The 19063-nt window shown below is 40.5% G+C and overlaps 3 protein-coding genes across 3 annotated transcripts; 2 read left to right on the top strand and 1 right to left on the bottom strand.

The window, feature by feature from the left end:
• Positions 1-439: 439 nt before the first annotated feature.
• On the top strand, positions 440-7780 carry fam185a (family with sequence similarity 185 member A). Its single transcript, XM_075469637.1, has 8 exons — positions 440-979; positions 1142-1251; positions 1836-1928; positions 2144-2282; positions 4340-4381; positions 4467-4562; positions 4693-4827; positions 4940-7780. Exons 1-8 carry the CDS (start codon positions 544-546, stop codon positions 5050-5052), a joined length of 1164 nt encoding a protein of 387 aa, XP_075325752.1. The 5' UTR covers positions 440-543; the 3' UTR covers positions 5053-7780.
• Positions 6523-18811, bottom strand: fbxl13 (F-box and leucine-rich repeat protein 13). Its single transcript, XM_075469635.1, has 19 exons — positions 18742-18811; positions 18583-18650; positions 15574-15728; positions 15103-15212; positions 14914-15012; positions 14151-14246; positions 13943-14078; positions 10551-10603; positions 10154-10254; positions 9488-9617; positions 8919-9017; positions 8613-8733; positions 8358-8520; positions 8163-8282; positions 7800-7923; positions 7617-7697; positions 7199-7333; positions 6925-7088; positions 6523-6847 (listed from the first exon to the last, which is right to left on the bottom strand). Exons 1-19 carry the CDS (start codon positions 18742-18744, stop codon positions 6649-6651), a joined length of 2157 nt encoding a protein of 718 aa, XP_075325750.1. The 5' UTR covers positions 18745-18811; the 3' UTR covers positions 6523-6648.
• On the top strand, positions 9314-13800 carry LOC142383855 (leucine-rich repeat-containing protein 17-like). Its single transcript, XM_075469636.1, has 7 exons — positions 9314-9547; positions 10781-11050; positions 11148-11630; positions 11707-11921; positions 12553-12708; positions 13163-13304; positions 13392-13800. Exons 2-7 carry the CDS (start codon positions 10926-10928, stop codon positions 13675-13677), a joined length of 1407 nt encoding a protein of 468 aa, XP_075325751.1. The 5' UTR covers positions 9314-9547; positions 10781-10925; the 3' UTR covers positions 13678-13800.
• Positions 18812-19063: the final 252 nt, after the last annotated feature.

Here is a 19063-nt window from a genome sequence, read left to right as displayed (position 1 = left end):
GTCTCTGAGTGAGGTTTGTTTTTGCTTCAAGTTACCAGTCTTCAAAGTATAACACATCAACACTGCACCGACTGTATAATAAAACTGTTGATGGCTTGTATAATAAAGATTTCTTTTGTTTGAGGCCTTTTCTGTGACTCACTTAACCTTCCTGGGCCAAATGAAGCTCAGCAGTAAAAACCTTTCGCATTGCACAAAGATAGAAAGGAAACCAGTGGCTGTTTAACTTGCAGACAAAACAAAGGTAGGTAACTTTATAATAAAGAATTATCTAATTGATATCCGAACACAACCATTTTTGTACCGGTGGAGCATTTTACCAAAAACATTTAGAGGAACACGCTATAAAACTAGTCGGTTTGTGACTTTCAAGACGCAGCCTTTAGTCTGAAAACCCTTGCCGGAAGTTGAAGGTCTTGTTTTTATGAGTTTAGCACGCGCTTGGTAGCGGTGACCATGGCTATGTGACGGTGCATGCTGACTAAATGATTCCGACTTTAAGTGAACAGTTTGTGTTGTATTAGCAGTAGTGTGTTCATAGAGATGTTTTGGATATCAGCTGGTCAGCGAGGATCTGTCGGACTCCTCCGCTGCTGGTCCCTGACAGTCAGCCCCAGGGGTCTCACAACCTGTAAGTACCCTCAGCTTTATTTACGGTCTTTCTTCAGCTCTGCTCCCGTGTCTTCAGCACACGAGGAGGTGAAGCCGTCGCCTCTGCGGCAATGGGCTCTTGCCGTCAGCCCCTTCACCTCGGTGCGGGCCCAGCTGGGCTGTAACATCTCCATCCGCCCGCTGGACCCGCACGTCTACCCCGAGGCGAACCGAGCCTTCATCACAGTCCACGGTGCAGACACTGAGCAGGAGGTCTGTCTGGACCACTTACACGTCCACTATGATGAGCAGAGCAAAGACCTGCTGATATCAGCTGAGAAGGTGAACAGCGACGTGTCGATTGAGGTGGATGCACCCATCAAAACTAGTGAGTGTAAAATAAGAACTCCCTCGTGGGATAAATAATAAATACCCCCCACCACCCATTGATAACAAGCAGCTACAGCATCTCTACAGAACCTGCCCCGGCTCCTGTGCAGTGCATCCTCCTTTGGTGTCCTTGAACAGTAACCGTGTTTGCTCTTGCCAGATCTCTTCATCGCTGCCCGAGGAAAAGGCAGCGTGCAAGTGAAGAAGATGGAGTGCGATATCTGCAAAGTGCAAACTGAAGAGGGCAACTGTTTACTGCACTCTGTGAAGGTGGGCGCTGTCACCATGCACTCATACTTACTGTGGAAAACATGAAGCAGTAGATGCACTTTGATGACATTCTGGTATAATATTGGTTCATATCCCAACTTCTTCCCAGTCACACATCTATAGTCAAACTGTGAAAAAAAAGTCATATTTTTTAGTGTAGTTTGGCTGATTCCTGTGAGGGGAGCGAAAACAAGCTAATAAAAACTATTTCAGTCAAAAAAGTCCTAAATGTTTTAAACTAAATAGAGGGTTTCTGATATACAGGGAACCCAAAGGCATGGCTCTTTTATATGTGTGTAAAATACTGCATATAAAACCTCTTTTGCCTATTCAAATTGAGGGGATTTCTTCCCCTGAAGTTTTTTAAATTGGTTTTCACCTTCTTTGTGTTGGCTGCAGTCATATAAGTAATGTGAAAAAGTCACTGACATAGTTTTGAATTTTATTTTAACATGAATATTTAACATAATATTTGAACAAAACCCGGTGTTTAAGAGAGGTCTGTAGACTTTATGTGGGGTGTTTTAGGCGGATCAGAAATCAGTGCTGACTGCTTCTACTTCTACTACTTTGTTGTCTTTCAGGGTCATCAGGTTGAGGTGCATTCCAACGGGGGGCATGTTACCGGCATGGGCACAATCCATGGCAACGTGGACATCAGCACCAAAGGAGACAGTGTAAGCAGGATAATGTTATTACAGCTCCTTGGTCTTATTCTCAGCAGTCATTAGGGGGCAGCAGCAGTCTGATGCAAGTGTCGGCAGTCCTGAGTTATATGTTATGTTAGTTTTGATCTGGAGATGTAACTAAAAAGAAAGAAAGAAAAAAAAAGACGAAATCATATATATCAACAGTATGCAGCCCTGTGCAGTGATCAGTTGTGTTTTCACAGGAGGTGAATGTCAAGAAGCTCCAGGGCACCAGAATGAATGTTTCGACCGAGAGAGGCCTTCTTAAGGTCAAAGCCATCTATGCTGAGTCTAGCTGTGTGTCATCCTGCTCTGGGAGAGTCGAACTGGGGCATGTACACGGTGAGGAAATACCTTCATCCAGCTCATCTCAATGTGTGGTTTGTGCGACCGCTGAACTCCAGTGCACAGGACGCAGGTGGCAGCGAAAAATTAAATATAAAGTTCTGGATTTGAATTAACGCTACATTAAAATCTGAGTATAGAATTTTGAAAATCTTCAGAGATAAATGCAAATCAACCCTTTTAAAATATCAGAATATTCTAATAAAATGCCAAAAGTTATTGAAAAGCAACAACACAAAAGCATCAAATAGGATGTAACATGGACGCAGTTATTGGCGAAACAAGGTGAAGGCTCTATCATGCTATGGGCCCATGTTGCTGCCTCTGTTAGTGGGCGCAGTGAATTCCTCACAGGAAGGATGAAAGAGCAGATTACAGAGACACTTCAGAGGTAAATGTGTTTTCACACACGAACACTGGGCATAACTTCGAGAATGTGCAGACAGTTTGGTTGGGTCTTTTTCCTAAGTTCACTTTTTTTTTTTACAAAAGCCCTTCACAGAGGGAGACCTGCTACTGGAGAAGCACTTCCCCAGCTGGAAATGAGAGGGAGGGGCAGCTGGCGAGTCTAGAGAGCAGAGGTCAAATTTGATGCAAAAAGTACACTTTGGAAATCATTGTTTTCCATCTAACTTGTTGGAAAATAGCGGGTGAGGCTCCCTGATGACCATTGTTGTGCTTATTGGTGCCACATGTCTCCAAGCACGTCCACAATAATAGTGGGTGGAAAGCAGCAAACAGGTCAGCAGGAAGGAGAATTACCTGCATATGTTTTCCGAAATATTCGCCCATATGTTCATACGTCATGTCACCTGCTGATATTGTAGAGATTTTACAAGGGGGCTAGGTTGACAATCTGCTCAAGAGGTCAGGGGTGAATGTTGTTGACAGTTGTTTTCCCACATGTCACCTCCCAGAACATTTCAGGACTCTCATGTTGTGTGAAAATGGCGAGGTTCAAGGTGAGGCACTTGAGTTTTTCAGTAGGACGATGACCCAAAGCACACATTTAAGATCAGAATAGTTCAATTGGAAAAGATTGTTTTAAAATAATCAGCAATGAACCTTAACCTGAATTCCTTTTAAGACTTTTGAAGAGAGCTGAATTCTGCAAATGCAAAATGGATTCCTGGAAACTTTAAAGAGTCCAAATCCATCGCAGTGGAAGAGTGTCAGTAAATACCAGCAGGCGGGAGCAACAAGCTCAAGTTGCCAATAGCAACAGCAAGCTTTTTTTCTGTATTTCAATAATGGGTGCATTTGACTAAATAAACAGGTATATATCTAATATATTTGACATGCTAAATATACCTGGTATATTTAATATTTTCATTCTATTTGTTTAGAGCTAAGATTCATTTGTAAAATCTGAGGGCATTTTACATTATGCATGTGAAATACAGGGTGTCAGTAATTGCGTACATTATCGTAAATGCAGATGCTCCACACTGATCCCCAAAGTCTTAGGCTAAACAGGCTTACAGATGTGGACCTATGGCTGATTAAATTAAGTGTCGGTTGTATCATGTGGAAATTTAAAGGAATGTTGAATGAGTGTCATCCTGATAGCAGGAGCTGTTACCTTTTAGTACAGAAGTACATTGTAGTACACAGCTGCTTTACGTTAGGTTGCTTGGTAAAGAAGTACCGTGGTCCGTAAGGAAACCCAGGCTCTGGTCCAAAAGGAGTTGATTTAAATGGAATGTGGTCTCAATTTAGCGCAATTTTCCAAACTGTTTTGTGTGGGGATAGCTGTGAAAACAATTTTCAGTTTGAAAAAAATACAAAATCTTTGATCACAAAGACAAACAGCTCTTTGATGTGAAGCAAAGAAAGTGCATCATCCATTAGGAATTTTATTTCTTCCTGTTACCGAGAAGCCTCTCATCATAGAATACATGGAAACAATTAGCTTGTAAACTTCAGTTGTGCAGCTTCATGAGAAGTTGTCACAGGTCACATTTTAAATATCACGGTTTACCTACCAGCAGCAGAAAATAATGGTACAATAAGAGCTATAGTTAATTTGAACTTTGTGCGTTTATTCTTTGAAGGTAACACTACAGTGAAGAACGTGTCTGGAGATACAGTAATCGGTAAGCCGCCTGACTGCACAGTGACCCGTGTATGATATTGATCAGAGGCTGATAAGGGGGGGAACATCTTGCTTTGCCTTTGCAGATGGTTCAAATAGTTTTCTTAAGGTTTCCTCTAACAGTGGAAGCATTGATGTCTACGTGGGAGACGGTGGCGCTGCTGAACTCCACAGTCAGGAAGGCAAGCATACAGTATACAGATATATATTATATAATGTATGTGTATATATGTTTTTTTTTTTTTTTCTCACCAATATCTCTTGGGTCATCATGTCTTTCTTTAATTAACCTTCATTCTCTGTCTTACGTAGGACTGGTGAGTGTACGTGTCCCGTCCTCGTTAAGAGCTGGCATGGAGCTCTGTGGAGCGTCGGTAGATATCAGCTCAGAGGTTGTTCTGCATGAAGTAGAGCGCAACACCAGTGATGGTTTTACGACACTTACTGGTAAGCCAATATACGTCACTTCATAATGGAAAAGTTAAAGAACTAAGCCCTACAAAGGATAACTGAACACAAAGCACTGTTCTGTTTCTCTCCCCTGCTTTGTGTTTCTCAGGCTTTATGAACGGAGAGTCTCCAGTTGAGCAGTCTGTTAAAGCTCGGGCAGACAGAGGTTCTGTCAGACTGAGGACACAAAGCTGGTTCGACTCTCTAAAACTTGGCAGCTGAGGAACAGGATTTAGGCCGTGACACTGAGTCACCGCATGGGACTTTACATCTAAATCAAGAGCCAGATTTTGCTGGAGCCCCCATGGCTGAATGTTATATGATGAATTATTTAAATCTCTGTACTCGGGATATACTGTATATATTATTAAGAAATGTACATTCAATCAATCCAAAGGGTTTTTTGAATGTTCTGCATGTGTCACAAATCACTGAATAGTAGGTACAGTGCCCCACAGCTGTATCCCACTGAGTTTGGGAGGTGAAATGTATATGTTCCCAACAGACCTCAAGTGTTTTCAGTTTCAGTGGAAGCAGCTTTCTGATATTTTTTGCACGGTTATAGTGTTTGAAAGTCTTAGAGCTTAGACAGACATGTTAAATTAATGAATAATAAATACTGCAATACTTAAATATGCCTGTCAAATTAATCCTAAACAAGAAACCACATAATTTAAATATATATACACATATTATATATACAGACATATTAAACTTATCTATATCACAGTGCATATCTTAATTCTACATGCATATTCGTATTATGAAATAAATATAAGTGGATAACAGAAGTAAATAGAATTAAAGTTGTCCTAAATAATACAAATATTTATTGAACTATATCATCTCATCTGCACACTTATAATTAATTTGTTTCAGGATTTATTTTATTGTTACATTTTATGTCAAGGTCATAGTTTAATTCATATTAGTATTTATTTATTTTCTTTATATGGACTGAAATATAAATAGATGCCAGTGGTGGACAGCCAACAACTTAATTCAGCAATGTATGTTAATTTAATTGTTTGTGGTAAATAATTCATGCTGACTGGTGAATACTATATAACTATTTTAGGAGAATTTCCTCTCAAAAGATGAGAAAGAAACCCTAACTTACATCTTTAAACTCGTGATTCATTGCTTATGTAAACTTCAGTGTAGACTGACAAAGGAGGAATATAATGTAAATCCACCAAAACTGGGCAAGTAGTTTAAAACACACTAACAATTCAGTGATATACGTTTTCAAAGCAAGGAAACGATACCATACCATTAGTATACAACGTTGCTGTAAAAGTTCCCACATCATTCAAACCTCATTGAATTCAAAATAGTGCAACAAGGAGATATAAACTTTTACAGTATGCATCTTTGGAACGTGCCAGATACAAATGCTGTATGAACTGATGTCAACGGATTTTAATTGACATTCAACACTGTCCCAACCTGCTTTGCAAACGGGGTTGGAAATCATAAACAAAACATAAAAAAAGGACCTACAATTGATCCCTGAGGAAACTGTTGTATAAAAGACAGAAATCACATATTTTCACTGTTCTGGAACGACTACAGCCAGTTCAATCATATAATCAGGAATAGATGACAAGATGTCAGTGAGACTGCCCAAAATATTGATTCTGGACCGCTGTTACCAACGACAATTGAAAAAGAGACAAGAAAAGTGAGTCTGGTTGTTAATGAGTTTTGATACTAACAAGGGATTCGTTTTACGTGTGGATCATGTCAAAAGTCTCATGCTTCACATAAAATGTATAAAACATATTGTACCCAATAATAGGGTCCGCTTAAAAAAATTTAAATCTGTTTGGATGTACTTGCTGCACTGCTTGTTATCATTGAGTGCTTCGCTACCTCCTCCCAAGTATCAACAGTCTTGAGGGATCTTGTGATTGGAGGCCCTGTTTTGTTCATGTTGTAGACAAACCAGTATGAAGGCTCATCGCTGCTGTACTCCCAGTATGAGGCTCGTGGCTGCAGCTTTAAGGCAGCCGCCCTGAGGAAAAACAATCAAAGTTGTTGTAGTGGGCTCCAACTTTGCAGAACTTTTCCAAATCTGTGCTGTTCTTGTACCTGGAAATGCCGCTGCAACAGTTCATCTTGATGGAGGCAAGCGGAGGACAAATCCTTTCCAAATGTCGAAGTGCACGATCCGTGAGAAGATCACAGCCACTCACATCAAGCTCTCGTAGATACGGAGATCCACTCGTCAGATACTGCACTGCCATATCTGTCATCTGAAGCGGAGTAGAAGAAAACAGAAAAAATAATGCAACTTGAATGAAATTATGCCTCTAGTGAAAAAACTATGAACAGCTAAAGGAGTGTGTCTGAGTGTATTCAGGACCTTGGGACACCATGACATCTGCAGTGCGATCAGACCTCTGCAGTAAAATGAAAAGGCTCTGATGGCCACATCAGATAGGGCTACACAGTGAGAAACATCAACAACTTCCAGGTCTCTCACATTGTTGCACAGCTTCTGCCCAACATAAGGAAGAAAGGAAATTAGAGCAATATGTGTGATGAAATTTACCTAAGAAAAAACACGTGAACATGGAGGAAAACAAATGCAAAAACACATGGATACCATGTTTAAATCTGCTTTTAAGCATTAAGAGAAAGTGAAAAAAAAAATCCTTTCTTGGAATCACTTTTCTGGGAAACTGTACTCTCCGTCAGCTTTTGATGTTGGGAAACAGTGGAAAAAGAAGTAAAATTGTTCCTGCTAAAAGCTCTTAACAGTTGGGGTGAAAGATTTGTACCTCTATACCAATGTCTGTGATGTGGATGCACTCAGCAAGTACTATCTTCTTCAAGCGAATCCTCTCGAGTCTGGCCAGTCCCTTAAAACACAAATACGTTATAGATTGTATATAATTGTTCTCGAATAAATGTTTTCTTCTCCCAGGAGTATGTGATGACATGAGCTAGCGTGCAAGCAGTACCTGATCCTGGATGTGGCACCCAGTGATGTCAAGAGAGCAGATAGAGCTACCACTCAACCCCTTGACAGCCAAGTCAGTCAGTCTTGCACAGTAACTCAAATTGAGATGGTACAGTTTACACCACCTGATGAATTGTGCACACATGAAACAGAAAAGCAGTTTTGTGGAAATGAAATAAGAGCATCTACTTTTACGAGTCATGTTGTGGAGACTTAACCCCAAATAGATATAATATTTTCAGGTGACATTTATTTTGTTTGGTGTTTACAGACAGATAAGGTTGAAGCAGTTATTAGAGTAAGGCTACAGGTATTAAACGTTCATAAAGGACTGACTGTGTGTCTGTGAAGTCCTACCAAATACCTTTCTGCAATCCTCATGACAGAGATATCAGTGATGCAACTGCACTGACTGATGTTCAACTCCTGCAGTTTATTGGCTGAGGAGCCTTCAGTCAAGTACTGAATCCCAACATCACTCACCCTGAAACACAGCATATCAAACAATTTAATGAAAAGGCAAGGAATGCAAGTCTTCAGCTGCCACAAGAGCACACACCTGTTGCAAAGTGAGATGTCTAGATACTGCAGATTTTTGAGGGTGGCAACAGATCTCAAGGAGTCGTCAGTTATTCTTGGGCATTCTGCAGCGTGGAGTCTGCGGAGGCCTTGTGAGCTGCTGCACAGGGCCTTCCAGCTGACATCAGTTAGTTGGTTGTTGCCTAAAGCCACCATGAACAGACAGAGTCATTTGATCAATGTTACGTCTCCTTACTTTAAGAAACGAAAGTTGCAGGATCTAAAACGATCTCACCTGCTATACTAAAAGTTTTTAGTTTGGCAGCTTCAGCAATGGCTGTAAGAGCGATGTCGGAAAGATGAGGCGCATCCAACAGAGAGACAGAGGAAAGACAGCGACATTTGGCCAGTAGAGCCTGTACCAGAGATGGCAGGTGTAAAACAATATTTTATCTGAATGTGTGACAAATATATACATGCACAACACAAGCATGCAAATTATCTTCCTAATTAATTAATTCTTATTAATTTATAGCATTACTTATAACATTACAGCCCATGCCATGCTAACATATTATGGCATCTGAAATGTTTTACTTACCAAGACACAGCTATCTGACAGCGTGGGCATGTCGTTGATCACAACTTCTTTGAGTGATGGGCATCCAACAGAAATGTATCTGAACCCATTTACTGTCATCTGTGAGGGAAGAAATAAAAATCTTAGTCTGTGTTGAACCTTGCATCATTCTCTTGGATGCAGTTGTATTTTTTCATTCCTCACATTTTCAGGGCCCCATGAGGTCAGACCATACATCTGGAACTAAAGTGATGCACACCCACAGAGGACAGTGTGTTTCATGTTGCAGTGGGTGTGCTATGTTAAGGAGAGTACACATGATGAGTGGGTGGGCCAGAAGTGACTGTTTAAACCCAACCCACAGCTGCCTTTTACTATCCCAGACCTTGAGATGTTTCAATTGCTCTGAGCTCTAACTGAGTGAAAAACATTCAACAGTGCAGAGTCGGAAGAGAGTGGACACACGCAAACGGAGAGGAGTGACTACATTTGTCCTGGACCCACTAAGGAGAGAAAAAGTGGTGTCCTGTCCTCTGGAAAAGTTGAGTGGAGTGATTTTATACCACACTGAGAGGAGCATAACAACTGACCTGAGTGCAGCCGGACAGATTGAGGTGGATGAGACTACGGCAACCCTTTCCTGTGGTCAGGTACAGAAAGCCTTTATCTGTTAATCTGCTGCAGTACGCCAGACTCAGGTACTGAAGGCTGAGACAGTTCCTATGAAGACAGAAATAAATCGATTGCTAGATACAAGAGATCTGTTGTTACTTTGTACAGGAGCTGGTTGGTTTGTTGTTTTAACATTTGAGTATATTCTGTACAACAATCCTCTATGCAAGTCAAACTAAAAGAAGATGTTATTTTCAAACCTTATCTTGTGTTGCAAAATGGGAATTTTTAATTTTTTACAAAACTTGATCACAGAACATTTCTGAACCTGTGATTCTATCAACATGGCAATCATGCAATCAAGTGGTTATGAGAGCAGCATCTGTTCCTCTAAATCATTAAGTTGGCACTGACAACACTAATTTCAATCATGAAATTCGAGCTAACAGTGAGGCTGCAGCTGGACGAACAGAAATGTAGATAATGTGGAACTGAGGGCAGGAAGCCAGAGAAAGGGAGTTTTAAATAGGACTTTTTTTGTATCTCTTTGATAAACAAGTAACTTGGACTCCAGTTGAGAGCACAAATCTATTCCAGTGACAAGGTCTAAACTCTGATGGTTTTTATCATAAGTGGAGGCTTACCTGGACAGTTCTTTTAGGGTTTTGTTTGTTACAAATGTGCAAGAAAGATTCAGGTAGAGCAGGCAGGGACAGCCCTCAACGATTCTCTGTACCATTGTATCCTGTAAAGGAGCAGATTTAAAAATTGTAAGTTCTCCCAGGAAGGTATTTGTCACCATATTGTATGTATAACAAAGTCACTGTTAACATAGATTTCCAGTAATTAGTTTGAAGAAAAAAAAAAAAGCATTCAAATAACCTGTAATTTATCATGGGACAGGGTTAAATGCACATAATTATTACCTTTAGTTCTCAAATGTTAGAGAATTATAGTATCGTATGACATAAAATGTTACATCCTCCTTTAGATTAAGGATTTCTATCCCAATCCCACACCCTCTTGATGATGTTTACTCACTGTAATATTAAAGCACTCTGACACGTTGAGTTCCTGCAGGTTTTTGCATTCACCTAAGAAATCAGAAGGCACCGAAAAAGACTGCTGACAACTTTTGCAAATACTTGAATACATTTTTCAAGTTAGTTAGTTAGTGATATGACATAAAAATTAAGGCAAGTCACAAGAATATATTCTCAGTTGGCTCCTGTCTCCTACATTATGTAATGCCTCTAATTTTTTTTCCACAGGGTATAGCCTATAGCAGCTGTGTTTCATCAACAATAACACTGCAGCCCCTTGACCCGTTACTTCTGTTTCTGAGCCTGAGAACTTTTATCACAGTTTCCTGTTTTGGCTCAAGTTGCCGAAAAGACAACCTCTGCAGGGCTCAGGATGCGTGTGATCCCTTTTCTCTTGTTAGCCTCTCTGCTCCTGCTGCTGTTCCCATCAACTGAGATGAAAAGACCTGGGAAGGGAAGAGGCCTTAAAGGAGCAAGACACAAACTTTCACGCGAGAGGTAAGGATTTACTCTTGTTGATTATTTCTAAAATTAATCTCTTAGAGACTCCGTTGACCATGTATAAAACTGAAACAAACTGATTGTGTCTTAAAAGAGTCAGGATGAGAGGTGCTGGGCGTCACAGCAGATCCCAACCCTTGTTGATAGTGTCACCTCAGTGCTCAGAGTCAACAGAATCTGGAAAAGTCTTTGTGGATTGTGAAGGCCGAGGTCTCACCTACATTCCTGCCTCAAAGACCTGGTCCAGAGCGCCTAAGCATCTTCTTCTAGCCCAGAACCAAATTAAAGTTCTCCGTGATGGAGCCTTTTTTGGATATGAGAGTTTAAAAAGTTTGGACCTTCAGCAGAACCAAATCTCTCTTGTGGAGGAAGGCGCCTTCCAGGGCCTGACACGACTTTCAACGCTCCTGCTGCAGCACAACCGTCTGAGAACACTTAATGAAGAGGCCCTCATCCCCATGTCAAACCTTCGCTACCTGCGTTTACATGATAATCCCTGGAATTGTCTCTGTTCAATGGAAAGTCTCATACGTACTCTTCAAGTCCCAAGCAACCGTAATCTAGGAAACCATGCAAGGTGAGTGATTCCAACAATTCGACAGGTACACAAATCACTGCCGAGACTTTGAATAAACAAATATCTCCTCTGCTAGGTGTGCAGAGCCAGTCAGGCTAAAAAACAGGAAGTTAAACCGTGTTGATCCTGAGTTACTCTGTAAGGAATCAGACTTGACCGGTGATCCAAACAGCGACCTAACGGATCTTACAGACCCTGTAGAGCCCAGTCCAATACGCAGCAAACCAGATGCTGTCACACTCTGCCACACCTACCATATCCCTGAAATACGGATGGACTGCAGTAACCGAGGCAAGCTCCCAACTGGATTTTAATTTAAAAAATCTGTGTGCTCCCTACTCTGAACTCACACATGTTTCTTATGCAATAGAAGGGTTAGGGAAAATAACTGGGACTGTCAGTGAGTGGATAATTCATGTTTGCAGTTGTATGACAGTTGATAGCTGAATGACCGAACTTTCTTTTCTAAAAACATTTTCATGGTAGAGCAGAGCCGGCCAACGCATATCTGGTTTGGGATGTGTTTTTATACCACTTTATGGCAATTTGTCACCCAATTAAATTGGGGGGGGCTAACATTTTGGTTTATGTGTCAGAATAAAAAATTATATTGTGCCTCAGAATAAACTAAATCAAATTATGAGTCACAACAATAGGTTCTACTGGCAGGAGGCCTGGATTTTATGGAGCTTGCAGTCTGTGCCTGTGCCAGTATTTTTGCTTTTGCCCGAAGGGTTGAACCCAAGCTGATTTATTAGAGCAGTCTTCAGTTTAACAAATTTACACCAACAATTCTTCATCCTAATGACTAAACAAAATCACGAACTGAACTCGCTCGAGGCAACTATTTATTTTAGCGGATAAAAAACAACCAAATGTAATTGTTTAGGACCTTTAGTAACCCCGTCTTCTGTACCTTCAGGTCTAACTGAGGTGCCCTCAGGTATTCCAGAGGATGTTTTTCAGATTGATCTGTCCCATAATTCAATCCGTCATCTTAAACCCCGAGATTTCCACAGTGCAAGAAGCCTCAGAATCCTCAAGCTCAAAAATAACAACATGGGGCATATTGACACAGGTGGGTGTCAATGTTTTCTTCATACCTATTAATCACAGTCGGTGTGTATAACAGTATGTGCATTAAATAACTGTAATATCAAGAATGAAAACCTACACATATACAGTTAAGTTTATCATCATGTGATAGACAACGTATGGAGAGTTGACAGCAGTTATGCAACTAATGCAGCTTCTGTTTCCATTTGAGAGAAAGCCGGCATTCTGCCATCTATGTGTATACAATTCTAGCTGTATTTATGAAGGGGGCTGCAAAGAGGACTGCAGATTGAAAGTAATCCCTGTGCTCAAGTGATTTAGACACATCAGTTCAGACATGAGTAAAGTCGTAATCCTTCTTGAGTTTGACTGTTTTGATAAAAAGCAGCAACAGGTCTGTCTACATACAACTAATATCGCAGGGAGAGGAGACAAATGGGTGCTATGAACATGCATCTCTACTTTCCCTTTACCAGGTGCTTTTTTTGGGCTCTTGCACCTTAATGAGCTGGACTTGTCTGACAACAGCCTACATTTTGTTCAGTACGGGGTACTGGCAGACCTCTACTTCCTGTCACAGCTAAACTTGGAAGGAAATCCCTGGGTGTGTGACTACAGGTGACTACAGTTCTTCTGCCTTAACGCTTACAAGACCATGTTTACATTAGAACACATAATAATTGATTTTTTTTTTTCTCCCCACAGCATCCACTACATGGTGTACTGGCTGCGTCTGCATCCAGGAGTGAGGCACTCCGGCCTGCTGTGTCACTCTCCTCCTGAACATACAGATGAAAGTGTGGAGGAGTATGTGCATTCCTACAACAGAGATTGTCCCAGTGACAGACAGCTCGGCAGAACAGATCAAGACCAAACGGACCTTGAGCTTTGGGACACGCTGATGGAAGTACAAGGAGAGCTGGAGGAGGAGGAGCTGGAGCCGAGCCACTTGAGAGCACCGCAGAAATACCAGATTATCAGGTTGTCATAGCTCACGATAAAATACGTTTAAATAAGGGTGTTTTTTTTGTTTTTCTTCAGTAACCTCTTTCCAGTATTGTAAACCAATCTGTATCAGATTGAGATTTTTCTCTTTTTGCTGCATATTTTGTATCGTCTCTTAATTAAAAATATAACAAATAGCATTTTGACTGTTTTGTTAAAGAACATTATTTGTATTGGGCTAGACAACGTCACGGATACAACAAACGCATAAAAGAATTTAAGAAATTATAACAAGATCAGGAAAAACTCACTGATACATTTTAGGCTGGGCCATTTTAAAGATGTACAGCCACGAAGGTTGAGATGGATCACGAATGGGCGGTAGTTCTGCAGAATTTGCTTCATTGTACTGTCTGTTATCCAATCTTTCCCTGTTGAAAAGTTAATCTAAGAAGGACAAAAACTTGTCAGCTATAACATCTAACGTTAATGCAAATTGTGTACAAGCTCAGTACAGACCTGACTCCACAATGTGCCCGACTGGATGATAGAATTCCACATGCAACACACCTCAGCACAGTTTAGCCAGTCTCTTAATTCTAAATACTGAAAGATCTGTGGAAAAAAAACATAAGTCAGTCACATTAAATAATTTGCAATGGTGTCAGGAAAAAGATGGAGAGACAGAAAGCCAGACATAAGCAACAAGGCCAAATAAATTTCATCTGGAGTTGTTGTTTGGTTGTCAGGGTTTTCATTTTTACATAACAAGCTGCTGGCACCCAGGTAGAATTAACTGTTGCCTCTGCCACTTTTTTAGGCAGCGTGATGTGAACGAGCAGCTGCTGCCTGTTTCCTAACATAGTCATGCTAAAGGACTATTTATCGGGAGGGGTGTTTTACAGTAACACGAGGGCAGAGAATGCAAAAAATGATCTCACTCGCCAGCCAACTTGATTCACAAAAACAGAAGTGACAACAGGTAAGTGCAAGCGGAGTCGGTAATAGTACAAGTTGAAAGTACTCTTAAACACATATCTATATAGATAAAGTATATTTGTGATAATTAGAATTTTATGAAAACCATAAAGAGCAACAACTGACTTTAATTAACTTTCCTCAAAGAGACTGGACTTGTTTACAGTAGAGTCCACTTTAAGACTTATGTAACAGAAATGATCTCATCACTGACTGCTATAAGAGCAGGGCTGTGTAAGCTAATCTGGTTAATTAACTATGAAGAAAAGAAGCTGATGAATGATGAGGGCAGAAGAGAAACTACCTTCAGAGAAAGGCTGCTGGGGAGCACTGAGAGTCCATCATATCCCTCCCCAATCTGGAGCTCCTTACTGCCAACTTCAGCTAAACCCATTTCCAACCTCTGCAAGATTCATATACAAACAAAAACTAGTGCAAACCAAAGCTCATAAAGTCATTATAATTTTCATTACAATTCCTAATGATTTCATACCTTAAAGTATTCTTTTGTCCTCTTTGAGTCCTCAGCAATGATATGCCAAGCAGCCAAGATGCGCTTGAGGCGTCCATTGTTTACCAGCGTCTCAAGTTTGTCAATGGCAGCTAAGTTGAAAAGGAACTTAATCAACAGGATAAGTTCACATCTCAGGTACATTTCTATTTACATCTCTTTTCCACAGAAAAAAAAAAAGAAGACATGAGCTGAGTCGCAACCACAAATGAAGTTAGCTTGAGCAGCTTCCAAGGTAATTCTGGCTCATAAAGGCAGAAGGTGGACAGGGACAAAATGAGTCACAGGACATGGAGTACTCAGTGAGGAAGAGATGATTGTCAGGAAAGTCTTTCAGTTTGGACACAGTTTTCTCAGGCTATTCCCATGACAGCAAAACAACTTGTAAAAGAAAAAACAATAATAATTCAGCATCTATCTAAATTATAATTTCTTCATTTACAAATCACCTACCAGCCTTTCTTGTCTTGTATAATTTGATCCACTTAAACCATTTGGTGAGTGCAGTGCGCTGGCATTTTTTCTCAAAGTGCCTCTTTGTCATGTCCATCTTCAGAGTCAGCTCTAAGGTTTCTGTCCTGCTCTGCTTGATGAACCTCTTCCACTTCCTGTCACCCAACAGTAAAGCCAGCTTATCATTAATTCAGTAAACAGGTACGCAGGGAGGTTGTAGGGGTCTGCTTTCATTCAAGAGGATAGGAATCAGTAACATCTAAATAACAATCGTGAATTAATTCTATTCGATATTATCCCAAAATCTGTTCATTGTTATGATTATTTCATCTGAAGCAGGAAAGCACATCCAGATAAAAAAGTGACTGATGAGGCAACAGGCTAATGCTTGACATAGCTGATGACTGCTCTTACACTGGACAGGTGAAAGGCAACCTGTGAAATAGAATACCCTCACAAACATGTCAACACTGATCCAGAGAAAGCGCTCGAGCCTGTTAACACTTAAGAGACAGATAAGACACAAATTTACAAAAACATGTTTTTAAAAAGGATGGGGGGAAGGGAATCCAGATGCAGCACTCTGAATACAGCTGCACTTAATCACACAGATTGTCACAGCCAGCTGCAGTTTTAATCAACACTGTGCTGTTTCTATCACTGCAGGTGGATTCTGTGGCTGAACACATTGTGATGGCTCTTCCTTTTGGGTAAATAAAATTGTAGTATTATATTTTCAACTGGATTTATCCTGTTATTTCTTCCAAACATTTCTTGTTTTTCAGGGTCTCTTGGCTTTGCTTGCTGTTATGGGGCTGCATTTGTTTTCTGCTTCAAAAGGGTAAGTGTTTCAGTAGTTTCTAAATGCATTTAAAAGACCCATGAGATTAAATTTATGTTTATGCTCTGGTAGGTTGCAGTACTGCTCATGGATACAACAACCCACAAATCTCTAGCCAGTTTAATCGTGGAGACTCTTTAAAGAATAGCTATCAGGATGAGACAAAGACTATAAGACAACAAAGCTTTGCTTCACACCACAGAGATTCAGAATCCTCTAAAAACAGAAACCATGTTAGTTCTGTTGGGAGAGAAGAGTGGATGCAAAGTCAACCAGACTCTGTACATAAGGCAGACAAGTTTTCACTGACTCTTACTGACAACAGTGAAGATGAAGTTTGGAGTAGACAGGGTTCCAATCACCAGAACTTCAATGAACGCCGCACTTTCCCTGATCCTGTTGACTCAACTGCAAACTTAATCTCATTCAGTACTTATGGCAACCAAGTGTTGAACCCACAATCTGATTTCAACCAATACAATAATCTGGTGCCCACAAAAATAGTTTCAAATGACATCCCTGGTAGTGGTCTTCCTGGAAAAGATGATTTAATATTTATAAGTAATTCTAAAAATGAGCCTATCTGTTCAAGCAACAAGCAACCGGCGCAAATACAATTTTCTGTGATTTCATCAGTGGGGGAAGACTCTTTCAGTGGCTGTAAGACTGTATCCCCCAATAAGCATCCAAACCACCCATCTGAGGACTCCAGGTGCTTTTCAAAGGAGACATCTAGTTCAACACCTTTAGCCTACAAACAGAAAGCCCAAAAGCCAAAACTGAAATATCACAGAAAAGATTTTTCAGAAGGGAAAACGTCCTCTGATGCCTTTAAACGTCATAGAATGCTACACAGAGTGACTCAAGCTGACGTCCCACCATCTTCAAATTCTTTTTTACAAAGACAACAATTCTCCATCTTAAATTATTTTCCCATACACAAGAAAAAAACAGGCCCCTCATTTCAGACATATCGGTCCAGTGTTGGCAAAAAAGCAAAAGACTTGCACAATAATCCCACCATCCATCAGCATGTATCTCGTGGTTCTGTTTCCAGCTCCAAGAGCATTATGCTACGGAAGGCAGGTCGTACAGGTTTGCAAACAAGAGTTCGACATAAACCTCAAAAACAGCGGGACAGGTCTAACTTGGTGTTCTCCACGAAACCACTGAACTCCCCTCGTAGCTCAAGAAGATACACCGGCAACTTTAAAGTAAAGGCGGTTCAAAATGATCCATCCATCTCGACTCCCCAGGTGGATGAGAATCCAGCCTTCAAACAAAATCTAGTTCCTGCCCTTCAGGAGCCAAAGGGAAGCACTATTATAAAACATGGAGACATGGAGTCAACACAGATGGGGATCACATCTAGTGGAGCTAAAAATCAACCAAGCTCATTGTCTGCTGAAGACAGATTCCTTCTCCTAAATGGTGGATATGAGGATGCAATTAGAGCTGGCCTTCTGAAGCCCTCCAACCAACCACTGAACCCTCAGATACTTCCTGACATAATGAATAACGGGCCCATAAACTTGGCCTCCTTGCCCTCTGGAGTCCTGTCGGAACTCAAAGGTTCTGATTCAAATTGTGTTGTTTGGGGGGCCGCAAAAAGCTCTCCGTCAGAAATTTTTCTACGGCCATCTGGAAATTCATACGTTACTTCAAAAAACCGCTCTGGAAGGGCTACGACATACCTGCTGAAGATGTGTTACACGCCAAATCAGCAGGTCCGTGGCAAGAAGGCTAAATACCAGAGGAAATCTTCCATGAGACGACGCATAAAACAGGCCCCACCCCACGATGCAAAAGGACTTAAATGGTAAAGAAACAACTCAAATTACATTAAATGGTATAGAAAAACATTTCCATAGTAATATTTAATATGCCTGTTAACTTAAACTGTTCTTTTGTTTTTGATAGGATGTTTCCAACTGCAAAAGTAAATTAATTATAAGAGTTCCTGATGTACTACTTGCTTATCCAAGACTAGTAGGACTCTGAAATATTTAAGTTTTTGACTTGTTTAGCTCACAGCATATTCTACTTGAACAATTCCCATTATTTCTGTAGATGAATATTTTGTAATGCAAATACCAAATGTAGTCAACATCCATATTTGAGCAGACCGAAGCTGTTGAGTTGTCTTTATTTCAATAATGCAGACCTACCTGAAGCATGAGCTTGTTAAATTTTTCCTGTAAAAGGAGAGGGCCTTCTCAAACAGACCAAATGACACCTAGACAGGAACGAGGCTGAGTTGTAATAAAAGCACAAACCATTTTGAATCAAAGTATATCTTGCGTGACATCAGTGTTGCTGTACCATACCATGTCGTCTTCTGGGTCCACGTAGTCGGCGTCCGCTGCCCTTTGTGTGAGATAGGTTGGTACTAAGAGCAGCTCTGCATCGGTGAGAAACTTGTCCCTAAAAAAAAATTACTTCACTCAGTATTTCAGTGGGATCTATCTAATTTTGGTGAGTGTTAAACGAAATGTAACTATTAACAGGATTGTGTACTGTACATTTTTAAAAGGGCAACTGAGGTAATATTTTCTCTAGCAATATTTCACAAGATTTATATTGCCACCAGTTGAAATTAATTGTTCCTTTTAATATGATAAGCTGGGGACATGAGGCACAGAAACTGAT

This window comes from Odontesthes bonariensis, chromosome 7 (assembly GCF_027942865.1).
Source record: "Odontesthes bonariensis isolate fOdoBon6 chromosome 7, fOdoBon6.hap1, whole genome shotgun sequence".
Classification (NCBI taxonomy): Eukaryota; Metazoa; Chordata; class Actinopteri; order Atheriniformes; family Atherinopsidae; genus Odontesthes; species Odontesthes bonariensis.
This window is presented reverse-complemented; position numbering and strand designations above follow the sequence as displayed.

What these genes read in the sequence shown, in the direction of transcription:
- fam185a (XM_075469637.1), top strand. Translation starts at nt 544, where the DNA reads ATGTTTTGGATATCAGCTGGTCAGCGAGGATCTGTCGGACTCCTCCGC. An exon ending in TGAACTCCACAGTCAGGAAG is followed by an intron (nt 4,563 to 4,692) that starts GCAAGCATACAG and finishes TGTCTTACGTAG; the next exon opens with GACTGGTGAGTGTACGTGTC. An exon ending in TGGTTTTACGACACTTACTG is followed by an intron (nt 4,828 to 4,939) that starts GTAAGCCAATAT and finishes TGTGTTTCTCAG; the next exon opens with GCTTTATGAACGGAGAGTCT.
- LOC142383855 (XM_075469636.1), top strand. Translation starts at nt 10,926, where the DNA reads ATGCGTGTGATCCCTTTTCTCTTGTTAGCCTCTCTGCTCCTGCTGCTG. An exon ending in CATGGGGCATATTGACACAG is followed by an intron (nt 12,709 to 13,162) that starts GTGGGTGTCAAT and finishes TCCCTTTACCAG; the next exon opens with GTGCTTTTTTTGGGCTCTTG. An exon ending in CCCTGGGTGTGTGACTACAG is followed by an intron (nt 13,305 to 13,391) that starts GTGACTACAGTT and finishes TTCTCCCCACAG; the next exon opens with CATCCACTACATGGTGTACT.
- fbxl13 (XM_075469635.1), bottom strand. An exon ending in CCAGCAGCCTTTCTCTGAAG is followed by an intron (nt 14,247 to 14,913) that starts GTAGTTTCTCTT and finishes TTTTTTCCACAG; the next exon opens with ATCTTTCAGTATTTAGAATT. An exon ending in GGTGCCACATCCAGGATCAG is followed by an intron (nt 7,698 to 7,799) that starts GTACTGCTTGCA and finishes TTGTGTTTTAAG; the next exon opens with GGACTGGCCAGACTCGAGAG.